This window comes from Diceros bicornis, chromosome 10 (assembly GCF_020826845.1).
Source record: "Diceros bicornis minor isolate mBicDic1 chromosome 10, mDicBic1.mat.cur, whole genome shotgun sequence".
Lineage (NCBI taxonomy): Eukaryota > Metazoa > Chordata > Mammalia > Perissodactyla > Rhinocerotidae > Diceros > Diceros bicornis.
In genome coordinates this window covers 12612793-12631265 of record NC_080749.1, presented here as the reverse complement: position 1 = coordinate 12631265, position 18473 = coordinate 12612793, and the positions used below count along the sequence as shown (strand labels likewise).

At 34.7% G+C, this 18473-nt stretch overlaps 1 protein-coding gene across 6 annotated transcripts in view; it reads left to right on the top strand.

Annotated features, from left to right (window-relative positions):
• The window catches only part of EPB41L5 (erythrocyte membrane protein band 4.1 like 5), a 122684-nt gene that overhangs the window by 40619 nt on the left and 63592 nt on the right, over positions 1-18473 (top strand). For all 6 annotated transcript variants that reach the window (XM_058548811.1, XM_058548812.1, XM_058548808.1 and 3 more), the window contains exons 8-16: positions 889-1009; positions 1140-1227; positions 1974-2062; positions 4743-4812; positions 10234-10403; positions 10994-11100; positions 12134-12161; positions 16015-16057; positions 16459-16574. In XM_058548811.1, coding sequence (XP_058404794.1) covers positions 889-1009; positions 1140-1227; positions 1974-2062; positions 4743-4812; positions 10234-10403; positions 10994-11100; positions 12134-12161; positions 16015-16057; positions 16459-16574 — 832 coding nt within the window. The remainder of the gene's footprint in view (positions 1-888; positions 1010-1139; positions 1228-1973; positions 2063-4742; positions 4813-10233; positions 10404-10993; positions 11101-12133; positions 12162-16014; positions 16058-16458; positions 16575-18473) is intronic.

Here is an 18473-nt window from a genome sequence, read left to right as displayed (position 1 = left end):
TATTTTCCAAGCTTGTTGTGAAGTTAAATGACTATATATCTGTAATATGTCAGATTATTATTTTTATTATATGTATTATATATATATATTATATATTTTATATATGTTTTAAAATATATATGTTATATATTTTTATTATCTCAAGATAGTTGTCATGTATTTTTTCTCTGCACAGCTAGATTTTTTTATCATAATGGAAATATTTTAATTTTTTAATATTAGTAAAATATTCTTTTAGAGGAAAAATTTCTAAAGTATAGAAAATTAAAATTGTTGTTTTCCCTTCTTCCCTAAACCCACAGTTCAGAGATAACCACAGATGACTGCATGTTTGTGCGTTGTCCAGTTCTTTTCCCACCTCTTTCCTTCCTCAATATCCTTTAGTAATTTTTTTCAGTTATTTCTTTAGGATTAATAATTTAAAATTCCAGGAGGACAGAGATGATATCTTACAGTGGTATATGATGATGATGTCATGTTCTGTGCATATTCGATTCTTAATAGATGTCAGCTAATTGTTTTTTAAGGATTGCTAAATATTTTTGTTTATTCATTATAAGATCAAAAGATATTTCTCTGTGGAAGTCTAGAAAGAAGTTTTCAAAAGCTAGGCATTATAAGGTATGAATAAATTAAGAGAAAGACATTTAATTGAAAATGCACCACTAACCACAAATATGTGATTTCTGTGTACAAACAGATACGTCATAAGACTAAGCTAGATTTATTCTTGGGAATGGTCTGGGTGTTATGAATTCCTGGTAGTTTAAGAAAGAATCTTTCTTATTCTTCTTATCAATTTTTATTAATAAAATGAGTTTTGAAGAAAGATTCAGCAGGAAATAAACTTACTAACAAAATATAATGTTGTGGAACTTATGTTTGTAGCTGAACTTGGTGACTATGATCTTGCTGAGCATAGTCCTGAGCTTGTGTCTGAGTTCAGGTTCGTGCCCATTCAGACTGAAGAGATGGAGCTGGCTATTTTTGAGAAATGGAAAGAATACAGGTACTTATTATTTGATCATATTAACATAATCACAGTAATGACTTCATATTTGTTTTCTTCTATTTCTATACTTGGTATAGAATTCATTTTACATTTATTATTTTAAAAATTACTATTTTTTAAATTTCAGAGGTCAGACACCAGCACAAGCTGAAACCAATTATCTGAATAAAGCCAAATGGCTAGAAATGTATGGGGTTGATATGCATGTGGTCAAGGTAAGCACTGTTTTGTGATGCTTTTTAAAAAATTTATTCCTTCAAGATTCAAGGTGACTGGAATTTTTCAATATGAAGGAGGGTATGGAGTTTGCATAGTTTAGCACTGGGTATTTTGCATGTGTTACAGAGGTTGAGATTAAATACTGAGTGATGAGAATCTCACATAAAGGTTCATTATAAGAAAGAAGAAAAACAACCAGAATCTCTAAAAAGGATGTCTGTGCTTTTAAGCTCTTATTATTTTCTTTTTAGTTTTTTAAACCACTTCTTATTCTTTCATTTCATATTTATATCATCTTATATCACTTAAGCTGAGTAGGCTCTGTAAAAAAGAGTTTAGAAAGCTAAGTTGAAAACTTATAGCTTGAGAGGACTTTTTAATCTGTAGTATAGCTTGTTTAACGTTTTAAGTTATTTCTAGTTGAAAGGCAGTCTTTTTCAAAATTTGTGATTTAAGTGGTGAATAGAATATGGGAAGAATCTGGAAAGAGCTTTCTTTGTAGTGGAAGTATACTTACTTATTTTCAATGGCTCTAGTGTTGCAGTGAACTAAATGTATGCATGAATTTTCCTGAGAATGGTATTTTGGATATTCTTAATTGTTGAAAATACCTTGCATATTAATACTAGTCTGTGTATAATTAATATAATTCAACGTGAAAGTATAATTAAACAGTTGTGTGAAAATGTGAAACCTGTTTCATGCAAATAAAGCTAGCACATTTTTCTCTCCTTTACATTAGGCTAGAGATGGGAATGACTATAGCTTGGGACTAACCCCAACAGGAGTCCTTGTTTTTGAAGGAGAGACCAAAATTGGCTTATTTTTTTGGTAAGCACCATTAATCTCAAAGATACGTATTGTTGTTTTGTTTTTTTAATGAGTCAAAACATTTATATCAAGTTATTACATAGCATAGAGTTGGGATATCAAATAGTTCTGAAAAGCTTGTAAATGAAAAGCAACTGTTTCCTGTCAGACTCCTGTCTTGAGTCCCACCCCTCAGAGACAATTTTTAAAACTTTTCTATCCATGTTTTCCATTAGTTTCCAGGTATGTCAGAATATGTCTTAATATAAGTGTTTCTATATGTATTAAATGTTCACATGGGCACTCTCTCCTGTCATGTAGTCATGTCACTAGTTTTAGTATTTCTTGTTCCACAGTCTCATTACTCTCTACTCCCTGTTGTGTAAGAGAAAGATATTAGTACTTTTACCTCTCCTTTTAAGCTGTGCTTCTCTTTTTTTTGTCCCCACTTCTGCCATCCATACTTTTAAATTAAATTTGCGTTTTACTTTTACATCAAGGATAGATTTTACTTGGATTTCATAACCATAATGAAGTTCTTCAGGTTTTGTCTGGTCAGTTCTGAAATCTGAAAATCAGGAAACAGTGTTTACATTGTTGTGTCTGTGTCAGAACTGGTACAGAGCTTAGTAGTGTACTGGTGTTATATGCTTGAGCTGAAGATGGCTCCTGTATATTGGCCCAGATGTGGTTTACTTCTTCACAGCACATTGGGACTGTTAGCTCAAAGCCTGCCAGGGCCAAACTCAAATTCTTACACATCCAGTTACTTGAAATATGGCCCAATAAATATATTTTTAGCCATTTAGAGCCTGCCTGGTTTGCACATCCCACTGCACCCGACATCTGCTAGCCATAGATAAGAGAAATCCTGTAGCTATAAAAGACCGCAAACCGCTATTGCCCTTCAGAGCTCTCTGACCCAGAGACACCCCCTTGCTGCTGAATGCCGTCACCTAGACATATAATAAGCCACATCTCTCCTGGGAGTTCCCTTGTCCTATTCTCCTTTGTGGTGGCCCTGTGCTCCACCTCTGGAAGGTCTCCTGCTGTGAGGGACTTCCCCTCTCCTGCGATCCTGTCTGAACACCTCTGAATAAAGCTCACTGTGCAATACTGCTATCTCATGGTCCTGTCTTTTTCTTGATCAGCCCTGAAATCCTTGAACTCACAAACAGGATTGCATTTCCTTTCTGTATAGCTTTTTTCCTAAAGTTCTTGCCTCACCCCCAATCTCACGCACCCCACACACCCCTTTAATTACCTGCCTTTGTCTTCTCCAGAAGTTCTTTCAGATTCTCAGGGGTTGCATTAGATGAGTCTTCTTTTCCAGTTGGAACTGTTAGCTCTCCAGGCTTCTCTACAGCTTTTATCTTGGCACTTCCCTTTTCCTGTGTTCTCAGCTAGGATCCTGTGTCTTCTTCCTATATTTCCCTCTTTCTTTGCTTTTGTTTTTCTGGTGTATATCCTCAAGAAACTGCCTAAGAAAAAGATGTAGGAGGTAAATTATTTGAATCCTTGGATACCTTAAAATGGTTTGGTCTTCTCTTATGTTTTCTTGATAATTGGGCTGGGAATGGAATTTTAGGTTGAAAATTATTTCTCCTCAAAAAGTTGAGGATAGTATTTCATTTATTTTTGCATCCAGGTGTCCCTGCAAGGGACTCTCTGAGGCTTGAATGGAACACCTTTATAATTTTCCCTTGATAGGTGAGGGAGCTGAGTATATATTTACCCAGTCCTGGAGTGTCAGTTCTTTCACAATTCCAGCTTGCCCTGAGGGCAGATGGAACAGGCTTCATGGCCAGAGAATGCTTTAGGCAGAGAGATAAGAAAGCATCTTTTGTACCACCTCATAAGGTTGTTGTGAGAATCAGTTGAATTAATGCATTAATACATGTAAAAATATTTAGAAGAGTTCTTGACACTGAGTGGGCATTATGTAAGTATTTGTTACAGTTAAATAGGTGCTAGACCCTCTGCTCCTCCTCTCCCTATTACACTTATTTACTTATTGTTTTAGTACAGCTCTTGTAAACAAGTTATGTTTTAGAATCATATTTTATATATTTAAAAATTAGTGAGAGTTGCATTGTTTTGACATTCACAGTTTATAGAAGTACAGAGTTCAAATGTGGTAGATTGTTTAGGATTTTAGTACAGTTGGGAGATAGAGTTGGAAAATGGGCCATAAAGTGAGGTTTTTAAAAAAAATTTTTTTTTAAATTAAAGATATATTTCTTCAAACCAAAATTGCTGTAGAAAGTAGAGTTGAAGGCCCTAATTAATAATTTGTTTTCCTTTATGCCTTTTAGAAAGCTTTATAGTCTTTCCTGTATCCAGTTCCTGTGCTGCTGCTTTAACACTAGACCTCGAGAGTGTCTTAACTATAGTTGGGGGCCTGTGAAATAGATATATGAATTTCTTCCTTTCCTTTTTTCCTTAACATTTTTAACGTGTGATATATATGTAGCATCAATTTTGCTAGAGGGGTATTGCTTTTGAAATATGTTTTTTTCTGTTATCTTAACTATTTTTTAGATTGGAGGCTTTTTTGATGGGCAGTGCAGGTTATGTTTACCCTCTTATCAATTTTCAATTCAAAAGTTAGATGATTAATGTGCTTACAGTAACAACAAATTTTTTTTTAATTTAGAGGACATTTATTTGAGATCTGGCTGTTATTTTCATATTGTTATAGGCCCAAGATAACCAGATTGGATTTTAAGAAGAATAAATTAACCCTGGTGGTTGTAGAAGATGATGATCAGGTAGGAATTGTATTGCATTATTTATTTAACAATGACTATGTTATGTGGTAACTTAAGTCTCTAAAAGGGGAAATATTCCTCATTGTTTTACAGAGCCATAGAACTTAGTATAATTAATAATTTAATTAAATAATTTCCTGCTTCAAGTCACACCATCCTAAAAATATGGTTTTCTGCCCTTGAGGTTAAAGATAATGTAGAAGACTCTTCTTGTTTCTTCATTGATAACATATCTCATGTGTATAAAAAATTGTGTTTAAATGACTTTATCATTTTGGAACCTGATCAAAAAGATTAATCAAAAAGATCTGCCTAGTAATATTCTTTAATAAAGCCTTCTAAAATAAGGGTTACCTTTTTTTCAGTTAAATCTAGTTCCTAATAGATACACACAGCAACATGGATGCATCTCAAATGTGTATGCTAAGTGAAACAATTCAGACTCAAAAGATGATGACTGTGTGATTCCACTTATATGACAGTCTGGGGAAGGCAAACCTGTAGTGTGGAGAATAGATAACTGATTGTGTGGGATTAGAGGGAGTGAGGAGGCTTGACTACAAAGGAACCACACAGGGAATTTTGAGGGTGGGAACTTTTCTGTATCCTGATTTGGTGGTGAGTTGCTAGACTGTGCATTTGTCAAAACTCTCAGAATTGTGAGTAAATAAAAATAATTTTACAGCATGCAAAGAAATAAATTTGAAAAACACATGTACATACTATAGATGGATATAGATAAAACGCGAATTGGGCAAAATGTTACCAAGATTGGTGGTATGCACAGTGGAGTGGGAGAAGGACTACTTAGCAGAACTAAAAAAAAGGACATTGTGAAAATTAGATGAAAAAGTGATGTTTTAAGTTTTGTTACTGATATACATGCAGAGGATTGCCTTATCACACAGCTTAGAAGAAATTCATAGAGACAATAATAGAGCATTTTAAAAAGAAATCTGTTGATTTCACAGAGGATGATCATTATATCATCAACAAATGAGTTGAAAATGATTCAGAAGAGGCAGATTTTGCATGTAAAAATAATCAATTTATTTTACGAATATTTTCCTTTTTATGTAAGCATGTGGTTAAATGGTATTTGTATCTAAATATAAAGGCAGTCCTTCAAGAATAAAATATAATTCTATGTGATAAGAAAATATGGTCATAATTTAATTGGTGGCACTTGTTCTTATTGGGCCATAAACATTTTAGATTTGATCTAATACAATAGTAGCTTCTTGGATATCTTTTTGAAGGTATTTTATACATATATACAAGCAAATGTGTGTTATCAATTCTTTATACAAAAGTTATTATGCTTATAAACTGTTGTTTACTTGTCCTTTTTTTAACTTTACATTGTAACTTGGAATCTTTTTCATATCAGTACATAAAGTGCTTCTTCATTCTTATTAAGAAGAACAAAATACAACTGCATAGTATTCTAGTGTATGGATGTACTGTAATTTATTTAATCAATTCTCAGTTAATTGACATTTATTCACTGTATATACATTAATTTGTACGTTGGTAAGTATCTCTAGGATAATTTCCTGCAGTGGATTTGGTGGTTTAAGTGGTTGTGTGCATTTGTCCTGGATATAGAGAGAGACTATCAAGTTGCATTATTTATCAGTGTACAACCTGTTTCCTCAGAGGCAGTTACCACATTTTTATCTGAAAGGTGACAGTGGAATGTCATTGTAGGTCTAATTTTTATTTCTGTTATTACAAGTGATATTGGACATCTTTTTATATATTTGAGTTATTTGCATTTCCTTTTCTGCAAACTGTCTATTCATATCTTTTGCCCATTTTTCTTTTGGGTTGTTGGCCTTTTTTCTTTCAAGTTTTGCCCTTTGTCATAGAAATTGTAATATTTTATCTTATAGTTGTCTTTTAACATTGCTTATCATGGTTTTTGCCGTGCACTTAAGAAATTTTTAAATAGGTGAGTTTATAAGTCTTTTATGGATTATGGGTTTTGTGTCATAGAAAGGTTTTCCCTACTTTGAGATGATACATTTTCCCATGTTTTTTTTTCTGTGTGTAGTTTTTGTTGGTAAATTTTATTGAAGTATAACATAAATTCAGATAAGTGCAAAAATAAATGTACAGCTTGTTGAATTTTCACATATGCCTGTATGACCAGCACCCATATGAAGAAATGGAATAGTACCAGAATTATAGGATCTCCCTGTGTCCTCACCAGGTACAGTCTCCTAAGGGTAACCACTCTCCTGACTTTACAACCGTTAATAAGATTAGTTTTTGCTTATATTTTGAACTGTATGTAAATGAAACCTGACTGAATGTTCTCTTTGTGTCTGCTTCTTTATTTCAGCATTGTAGTTGTGAGCTTCAGCCCTATTGCAGCAAGTAGTAGTTGGCTCATTTTGGCTCTTCTTGTTATATGGTATTTCTTTTTATGACTAGACCACACTTATTTATCCATCCTGCTGTTGATGGATATTTGAGTTATTTTTAGTTTTTGGCTATTAAGAAGAGTGCTGCTCTGGGGCCGGCCCCATGGCCTAGTGTTTAAGTTCGGCATGCTCCACTTTGGCGGCCCAGGTTTGGCTCTCGGGCACAGACCCAATCGGCACAGACCCACACCACTCGTCAGCCATGCTGTGGTGGTGACCCACATACAAAATAGAGGAAGATTGGCACAGATGTTAGCTCTGGGTGAATATCCCTCAACAAAAAAAGAAAAAAGAAAAAGAGTGCTGCTCTGAGCACTAGGATATGCTTGTGTTTGGCTTTTGTGGGTACCACCAAACTGTTTACAAAGTGTTTATACAAGTTTATGTTCCCACCCACAGAGTAAGAGAGTTCCATTTGTTCTTTTTTTTTGCTAATGTTGGTATTCTCTTTTTCATTTTATCCATTGTGGTAGTAGAATCATTTTGTGGTTTTTAATTTGCATTCTGCTGATGACTATTTGTTTAGCACTTACAAGTATTTGGATATTCTCTTTTATGAAGTGCCTGTTCAAGTCTTTTATTCACTTTTCTATTGGGTCATGAGCTCTTTTTCTCAATGAAGAAATTCTTTATGTATTCTGGATATCAGTTTTTTGTCAGATATATGTGTTGCAAGTATTTTCTGCTCCTTGGCTTGCCTTTTGACTCCCTTAGTATATCTTTTGGATAATTAATGTAATACAGTTTATAAGTTTTTTTCTTTGTGGTTAGTACTTTTTGTGTCTTAAAATTTTTTTTTTTTTAAAGATTTTATTTATTTTATTTTTTCCCCCCAAAGCCCCAGTAGATAGTTGTATGTCATAGCTGCACATCCTTCTAGTTGCTGTATGTGGGACTCAACCTCAGGATGGACGGAGAAGTGGTGCCTTGATGCGCACCCGGGATCCGAACCCGGGCCACCAGCATCGCAGCGCGCGCACCTAACCACCAAGCCACAGGGCCGGCCCTGTGTCTTAAAATTTAAGAATCTTTGCCTGGGGCTGGCCCCGTGGCATAGTGGTTAAGTTCGATGCACTCCTCTTCAGTGGCCTGGGTTTGGTTCCTGGGCATGGACCTACACCACTCGTTGGTGGCCATACTGTGGCGGTGACCCACATACAAAATACAGGAAGATTGGCACAGAGTTTAGCTCAGGGTGAATCTTCCTCAGGAAAAAAAAAAAAAAAGAAAAGAAAGAAAAGAATCTTTGTCTACATCAGGGTCATGGAGAAACTACGCATAGAGTTTATAAGTACTTTAAATGGCAAAGTAGTTTAAATGACAAAATGTTCAAAATATACTGAAAAGTACAAAAAATTATAAAACTGATACCCATTTTACTCATCTGAATTTAACATTTTTGGCATTGTTGCTTCAGAATTATGTTTTAGAAATAGATAAGTTAATAAAAATATATTTGATACTGCTAAGGTCTAATCTCCCGGCTTGTACCTTTCTTCCCTATAAGTGGCCACCATTCTTTGGGGATATCATTCTCATACTTTCTAACTTTTTCCAAATATAAACACATCATACATGGTAGAATTGTTTAAAAAGTTTGCATGGATCATATCTATGTTCGGGTTTTTTTTCAGCTTGCTTATTTTACCCAAACGAATGTAGCCATGTAGATCTAGTTCATTGATTTTTTAACCTATATATAGTTTTCTGTAATATGAATAAACAATAGTGCCTTCATTCATTCATCTTTTATTCATTCATCTCTGTATAGTTTTTAAATATACCATTATTTACTTGATTATTTCTCTTGTTTTGGACATTTAGGGTTTTTTTTTTTTTAAATAATTTTTATTTATTTATTTATTTTCCCCCAAAGCCCCAGTAGATAGTTGTATGTCATAGCTGCACATCCTTCTAGTTGCTGTATGTGGGACGCGGCCTCAGCATGGCCGGAGAAGCAGTGCGTTGGTGCGCGCCTGGGATCCGAACCCGGGCCGCCAGCAGTGGAGCGTGCGCACTTAACCGCTAGGCCACGGGGCCGGCCCCAAGGACATTTAGGGTTTTTTGCCCATTTTTACTATTATAAATGAGATTTTGAAGAAAATCTTTGGGTGTAAATTTTGGTGTTCAGAAAATCTTTTTCCTTGGAGAGACAGTATACCTTAGTTGTTACAAACGTAGGCTCTAGAGCCCAAATGGCTAGGTTCAAATTCTGGTTTCCTATCTTACTAGCTTTGTGATCTTGGGCTTAATTTCTTTTTTTTTTTTTTTTTAATTTTATTTATTTATTTTTCCCCCAAAGCCCCAGTAGATAGTTGTATGTCATAGTTGCACATCCTTCTAGTTGCAGTATGTGGGACGCAGCCTCAGCATGGCCGGAGAAGCGGTGTGTCAGTGCGCGCCCGGGATCCGAACCTGGGCTGCCAGTAGTGGAGTGCGCGCACTTAACCGCTAAGCCACGGGGCCGGCCCCGGGCTTGATTTCTTGAGCCTCAGTTTTCTTATCTGTGAAATGGAGCTAATGATAGTATCTACTCATTGAAGTAATTCATGTGAAATCCTTAGAAAAGTGCCTGGTGAATGTAACTACTAGATTCCTGTGAGTATGATTACTATGACAAGGAATGTGGACATTTTTAAGTCTGTTCAAATATATTGCCGGATCTTATGTGAACCTTTAAATTATAATTGTACATTTATCCCAAAGTATGGCAGATAAAGCCTCATTGTATGTTTCCCTGAGCAATGAGATCACATAAGAAGAGAGGACCCTCTTAGGAATAATTTTATATTGGCTAAGAAAATGGACAGCTTGATTTCAGCTCTGCCTTTTTATGTAGATAGCTGTAAAGAGTGTCTGAGTTTCAGGGAGCAAACTAGATGCATTAGTATTTGATTCTTGGTGGTGTTGTGGTTGTATTTGTAGCTAAGTGACAGGGGACAGGACTGTTTGATCTAATAATTACCTCTCTTTACATCCTTTCCTTTTTCAGGGGAAAGAGCAGGAGCATACATTTGTCTTTAGGCTGGATCATCCAAAAGCATGCAAACATTTATGGAAATGTGCTGTGGAGCATCATGCCTTCTTCCGCCTCCGAGGCCCTGTCCAAAAGAGTTCTCATCGATCTGGATTTATTCGACTGGGATCACGGTTTCGATATAGGTTAATGTTAATAATTGCTCACTATATCTTTCATTCATTTATAGAGGCCAAAAAATTTAGGCCAACTTCTCATTTTACAGATGTGAGAACTAAGGCATAGAGAAATAAAGTGGTTTGCCAGTGTTTTCCATTGGCCAAAATAAAAGGAAAAAGTGGTATTGTTATTGGTTGTAATTTCCTGAATAGACAAGAAGATATTGTAATGGTGTAAAGAATTTTGTATCCCTCTTGACATTTACTTTATGTATTAATTAACACCCAATTTAAATCCATATAACAAAAGTTGTTTATATATATTTAAGGAGTCTCCATCCAACAGCTGGATACCATATACAAAAAGGATATCTTGCACTGAGTGGGAAATTAATCTGCTTAAGGAAAAGCAATATAATTTGTGTGTTGCTTATTTCACACAAGCCTAAAGAGTGAAAGAATAATGTGGTAAAGGGAGACATCAAGACTTTTATTAGTCGTTTCTTCAGAGTAGTTCTTTTAAGAACCTCTATGTAGACTTTCTCTCATGTATGTGTATCTGATTACTGTAGGCCTCAAATTCTCTTATTCCTGTTAATATGCCTCATTTATTTTAGTGGGAAAACTGAGTATCAGACCACAAAAACCAATAAAGCAAGAAGATCAACATCCTTTGAAAGAAGACCCAGCAAACGATATTCTCGACGAACTCTACAAATGAAAGGTGAAATGCAACCGTTTCAAAGGACTGTTCCTCCTTGACAATTCTTCCTGTGCTAGTATTGTTTACTTGAGGGGAAGTTGTCTGAATCTTAAGTCTATTCCAGTCAACTAAAGTATTTATTGAATTTTGTTTTAGCATAATCAATTTAATAAAATACAAAGGGAAAAATTGCCTATATTATTGCTGAGATTAAACTTTATGTTAATCCCAATTCAGACACTATTCTGAGTTTGTGTTCAGTTTTTGCTCGTATTGACTATTTTAATTCTTCTGTAGAGCAGCATTTTCCCTAGGAACTTGTAACAACATTTGTATATGATGAATAAATTTTAAGTAAAAATTATTTCATATTATAATATTATTAAGGATTCTATTAAATACAGTTTTTAAATTTAATTTTCAGTGTACATCATACATAGACATTTCCAAATTCATAAATGTTACTTGCTATTTGTTACTTTAATTATGTAATAAAAAGCATGATTTACTTTGACAAATAAACTAAAACTTGTGTTTGGTTTAGAATCTGAGTTTGTATTAAAATACAGATTGAATTTTAAGTATGTCTATTGTCAGGGTCATTACCATTTGTCCAAAACAACTGCCATGATCTGATGTTTGGCAGTATCAGTTTTTTAAAAAAACTGATTTATATTCATAATTTTGAGTATGACTATAAATCAGATAATGAAACCATTTCAATATGTGGTGGTTTAAAACCCTAAGTCACCTCTTATTTTTGGCTGGCAATGTTTCATTGTCACTCAGCTCACTCTAGGAGGCTTGCAGACGTGTCTCTTTTAAAAGAAGGGATGTATGCTTATTTTATTGCTTGTTTTAAAAATGGAAATAATTGTCATTATTGACTTTAATGATGTGAACCCTAGAACACTTGTGAAATGAAGGTTTTTAAATCTGTAGTTGGGAAACGGCTTACAAAGCAATTAGTCCAGAATTATTTTTATGAATAGTGAAGCAGCTTACCATGTAAGAGGAAACTAATGAAATGTTTTGTTTTTTTTTCTTCTGTCAGCAAGTACAGCAAAACCTGAAGAACTCAGGTGGGTGATGTCTTGCAACTTAGGAATTGATATAGAATGTTTTAGAATTTATGTATTCGATGTCATTAGTTCAACAGATATCTGTTGAAGACCTTATCAAAGTGTTAAGTTATCCCTAAGCATTGGGGAGAGCAAATAAACGTGGAATGCCAGATAAAATTAACACAAAGAAAAATGAAGCAATTTAGAGAAGTAAAGAGTGGAGTGGGGGTGGATGTGCTATTTATAATGAGAATGACATACATTGGTTATTGACATGTAACTCAAGATATAAAGATGAATAAATTATGATCTTTGCACACAAGGAGCTCAAAGAACAAAGGTTGATTTGCAGATAAGCAATTAATTTTATTCCTGGGATAAACCCCACTTGATCATGGTCTTGATCCTTCTTTATATTATATGTTGCTGGATTTTGTTTACTACTATTTTGTTGTGGATTTGTGTGTCTATATTCATTACAAATATTGGTCTGTGGTTTTCTTGTACTGTCTTCGTCTGGTTTTGGTATCAGGGTAATAATACTGGCTTCACAGAATGAGTTGGGAAATGTTTCCTTCTCTCCTATTTTCTGGGAAGAGTTTGTAAAGAATTGGTATTCTTCTTTAAATGTATGGTAGAATTCACCATTAAAGCCATCCTGCTTGGACTTTCTTTTTGTATGAAGTTTTAAAATTCTTAATTCAGTCTCTTGTAACAGGTCTATTCAGATTTTATTTTTCATCTTGAGTCAGTTTGGGAGTTTGTATCTTTCTAGAATTTGTCCATTTCATCTAAGTTAGAAATGTTAGGGGTGTTCTGTATTTCTTAAATTATTTTATTCATTTTTTTTTTTGTTTGTTTAATGGATCATGTCTTGCTTTCCTGAAAGGGAGGCTGGGACAGAATCTTAGAGCTTAAAGTAAAGAAGATAACCTGGTGAAGTTAGCAGAAATGTAAACAGGGCATTCAGTAATGATATGTAGTTGAAAAATTAAGGCTTTTATTTGTAAGAGTTTGTCCTCCTTTAAAAATTTTTTGAAATATACATTTCTGACTAAAAAGTGAGTATGACTATGTAGTCTTTTTGTTTAGAATTAAGATTAGTTTAACAACTAAATTTTGTTGTGTCTTCTTGAGTATTGCTTTTGGCTCTGGAAAACACAGCAGAAATGGTATATTTAAGTGATGATACTTTATTATTTCTTTTATTGGAATAAGCTTTTAGAAATGAACTGTTGAGGGGGAGTCCCAGCTCTCCTGAATGTTAGTGAGCACTGCTTCTAACAGTGCTGGAGAGAACCTGAGCTTGGACTGGCGTGACTGCCCTTTCATTCTTGCCGTTGTAGTTTGTTTGCCTGAACAGTTTTGCTCCAGTGAACCATGGAAAACAGTACTATTTGAAAAAGCACGACTATTTGACCTAAAAAGCTTCTTGACCTTGTACTGTGCCTATTTAAATAACAGGTTTTTAAATTGGCTGATGTCAGTCATTTTCCTTGTACTATTTTATCTCCTTCTAACGACTCCCTAGTGAGTGTTGACTAATATAAAGTATTTTAAGAAGAGGTGACATTTTAAAGGATAGTTCACATTTCAGTTATTAGTACTTTTTGTACAGCCTTGGTGGACAGAATCTTGAGGACAGGAAAGAGGAAAAGAAGAAGCGGTGGAGGAAGTGATGAATAGAGGGAGTATAAAAGCAAAAGGAGTGAGCTATTGCAGGTAGCTCTTGAAAAAGGGAATCTTGGATTAAGTCAATAATGAGAAGTGTTCATTCCTACTTTCATATTAGTGGAGGTGAAAGAATATGTATAGTTAGGAGAAAATAGTGCTTTCTACATTTCAAATTATTTGAAAATAGGGAGCCATGATTCAGTTCACATTACTTATTATAAGCACTTTTTTCTCATGTTATTATTCATCTTTTATTCATCGCCTACTTGAGTTATTCCAGTTCGAGGAAAAGCTTCAGAAATTAACCCAGGGGATCATATGGAGTAGTGAGTCTAGTTTCTGTACCAAGCAGGTTGGATAAAATTTCATTAATACTTGGGATTATGGGTTACTTAAACCAGCATAATGTATTCTGGGAAGGGCAACGTGATTAGTAAAAAGAAATCCATGCCTGACTGGTATATTCTTTGCAATTAACTGGGCAACAGATCTACACTAAAGAATATTTTTTTTGTGTGTGCGAGGAATATTAGCCCTGAGCTAACATCCATGCCAATCCTCCTCTTTTTGCTGAGGAAGACTGGCCCTGAGCTAACATCTGTGCCCATCTTCCTCCACTTTATGTGGGATGCCACCACAGCATGGCTTGCCAAGCAGTGCGTCGGTGCGCGCCCGGGATCCGAACTGGCGAACCCCAGGCTCCCGCAGTGGATCGTGCGCACTTAACCGCTTGCACCACGGGGCCGGCCCTAAACAATATTTTTTTAAAGTTTTTTTGTTGGTTAGTTTTATTTATCTAATATTAATTCATTTAATCCTCCTAATGGTCTCATGCAAAAGATGAACCTGAGATCAGAGAGCAGGTCTAGTGGTACAGCTTGGATTTGAACTCAAGTAATGGTAGTGCAAGTTCTGGTGACTCAGCTTGTAATAATAAAAAATAAGATATAAAACGGGTTCGCTTCTCATCACCCAGCCTCTTTAGCAAGGCCTCTTCATTCATGAGTTCTTTCTTGATTGGTTGTCTTTCATCATCAGATTGTTTTTGTTTTGCTCTCACTCTTCTAAGAAAGGCTCCTGGGTGCTGTATTCAGAGTCTGCATTTGAGAAGCTTTGCCTGTTTCCTTTTACTGGAATGACATCTTGGCTGGGTATAATATTCTTGAGTGTGGCTGTGGAGAAGTCTGTGCCAACCTGATACTGGTGGTGATTTGCCTTTAAATTTCCTTGAGGTGCCTGAAGTATTCTTTGCTTATCCTTGAAGATCAGTAATTTAACAATAAGGGATTGAATGTATTTAATTCTGTTTCTCATTTTCCTGAAGCACAGTGCTCTCATTAAATCTGTAGATTATTTTCTCACTTTCAAGGAATTTTTTATAACTTTGAGCATATTTTCAGTTACCTTAGTTGAATTCTTTACCTCAGGATGAAAATTATGCTTATGTTAGAAGGTCTGAAGTTAGTAAACTCTTTTTTTCCGTCATGTTGTTGTGGTAATATCTCATCTTTGAGTTATTTCGTTGAGTATTTGTCCTTTTTTAGCTGTTCTGAGATTTGTTTCTATTTATTTTGTTGTATTATAGGTTGAGTTTTTTAAGTGCTTTTTTTGAGAGAAGGAAGGGAAATGAGTACAGCCTAAAATAAAATTTTAGAAACATATTTATAAATCATTTGGAGGGAAAGGTATACAGAGAAGTTTCTAACTTTAAGTTTATATTAAGGCCTTATGAGTTATAAAATGCTGAGTTATTGCTGACACTGGAAAATCTTGAGAGGGTAGGAATGTACAAAGAAGTGACAGGTAAGTTTATGTGGGTATTTGTGCTTAGTGCCTTGAATTTAAGGAATCATTTGTGCTGCTATCTTTATTTTGCCATCTTTGACAGATATTGTCCAATGAATAAACAAGACTAGTAGTGAAATATATGTCTAAAGCACAATTGAAACATAAGTATATGGAAATATCAAATGAGCAGACTGTAGAAAAGGAAGTGTTTGCCTATAAAAGCAAATGTTTTCTAGGTATCTTACATTCTTAGTTTTAGGTACCAACAGTAATTTTTTCTTTATTTGATACAAAACAATTTTATGTCTTGAAAAATAAAGCTACTTTCATTAGTGTATGTATAATCTTACAGTGTGAACCCCTAGAGCTTTATATATGGTTTTTTAATAGATTTTTTTCCCCACTACAGTGTTCACAGTAATGTTTCAACTCACAGTAATGGCTCCCAACAGGTAAGACAGTATTAAGCTTATAAACCACTAGAACACTGTAGTTAATTATGACAAACAGTAGTATTATTAATTGAATTTTTCATAGTGGTGTAACCTTTGGAAAGTTTTGTGTTTTACTTTTCTTATCTGTAAAGTGGTCAGTAATGTGAAACTCTCTATTATTTTGTTCTCTAAGATGTTGTAAATAGACCAAATGCTCTATAAAACATTTTCTGTCCCTGTAAAATGAATAAAATATTAATATACAGTTAGATTATTATCTCTAGTGTATAACATTCAAGCATTTGTTTATGTTGTATTTGTTCACTATGTAGATAGTATTCCATTTTAATTTTCTATTTATTGGTGAAGAGATCTTTTATCTTGGCAAACTAGATAATTTTTATAATTTGTTTCCAAAGGCTTGGGGAGTGAGATCTACTCTGCCTATGACTCCTTCCATTCCCTCTGGGCCTGTGCTGGTGGAGATAGAGAATCTTCCAAGGAGTCCTGGAACAGACCAGCATGACAGGAAATGGTTTGTTAACTCCTTAAACCAAAATAAAATATTGCTTGCTTAATGGTATTCTAAATTCCCAGCCATAATCTTAGATTCTTTAAATATGATTGAAAGCAAATTATTCATATTTGTTAGATGAAAAGAAGCATTTTATTGAGCAGTCATCACGGGATGGGGAAAATAAGAAATATGGATGACGAAGGGAGTGCAGTCTAAATGAAGAACATCAGACAGCTCTCCTTATTTTGGTTAGCATGATCTGGGAGTGGTGGGTGGTTCTCTGTTGAAAAAGACTTCAATGCCAGTCAATTGAACCTTTTCCCAGATCCCTAAGGAAAATATGTTTGATACATGTTATTCCACACAGCATGATGCTACTGCTTTGGGTGTGTTTTCTTCATTAAAGACTGAAGATAAAGCCAAAAGGGAAACATGATTATAGTCCAATAAAACAAAGCATGAAATACTCCATTTTTGGGGATGGAGAGAGAATCTGATGACAGGGAAGATTTTCATTTATTTAGATCTCCAGGGTCTTTTTTTAGATTAATAGTAAGTACACAAATATGGATACTTTGTGGCATATTGGGGTTAATCATTGGGGTTCATCCTTTTCCAAATAAATGGATGTGGCTTGAGGGGCTCCTTGGGAATTAATTATTTGATTGAATGATCATGTTGGTTGCATCATCTGTTCAAGTTTTGTGTCTATTTATGAAGTGAACTTTGATAATTCATAGGATTTTTCTCTTTTTCTCTTGCTCTTAGTTTGTTTAGTACCTGAAATCTAATGAGTTTCTGTGGTGATCTCAAGGTTTGGGTCAGCTTTCTGTCAACCGGTTCTTCCTTCATGGTGGTGGGTCAACAGTGGTTGGTGATTATTTTCAGTCTTTGCTATGTAATTGTTTTTCACTGTCATTTTGGCTTAACTAACTGCAAGGTGCGTTGCTTTTGATGGTTGGGCATATTTTTTACTTCAGTTCCAAATGTCTTGACCAGTTTCTAAGAATGAGGGGATTTTTTTTCCTTTATCTTTTTTTCTCCTTTCTCCTTGGGAGTGTGGTGAGGGTACTGCGTGTATTTGTCCATGTGGGCACACACTGAAGTATAAACAGTGAGGCTTCTCAATGTCAAATTTTAGTCTTTATTTTTTTAAGCCATTAAAAAGAGTTTCTTGCATTTCTTACTGAAAACACAGCTCCAGGAAGCAGTTATGTTTTATCTCCTTGATGTTACCACCAAGTCCTGTTGGCAAGGAAACATAGTTTTGAGACTTCAACTGTGAAGAACTCCCTTCATACATATTACCTTTTATATTGATGTGGAATGAGAGTCTGGTTTGTTTGCATCCTGTGTTATGACACTAAATCTTTATTGAATTTTCCAATTTTAATGAGTACGTGTTTAAATCTATTTAATTTGAGTCATTGGGCACTACTCAGGTCCTTTGCTGCAGCTTTTAGAAAGAGAGAATATTGAATCTGAGAGTATTGAATTTTTAAGAAAAATGAAAAATTTGGAGCTGTGTCCTTCCTTTATGTAATTGTGCTGAGACCTCCTTTGCTTAAGTGGAGTAAAATGGTGATCCTTAAAACCTAATGAGCCTCAGTGTGTCGACAGTGGCATGGAACTGAATATAGAACTGATGTGTCTTGGAGCTAATGGATTCCTCAGCCTTAATTTAAAATGCATTCTGCATTTTGTTCTTTGTTTCTGCCTGCTTTGATTCTTATTAATACTTTTAAATGAATATAAAACAGTCCTCCTTTAGAAAGTGATAAGTTAATAAAATTTGCGAATGCTCCCCAGGTTTGAACAATTGGGCAGGATAATGGAATATTCTATTGCTGGCAGATAACTTTTAACCAGTTTATTCTGAACATACTCCCTGTTCAATTCTTTAGCTTTTTCTCACTA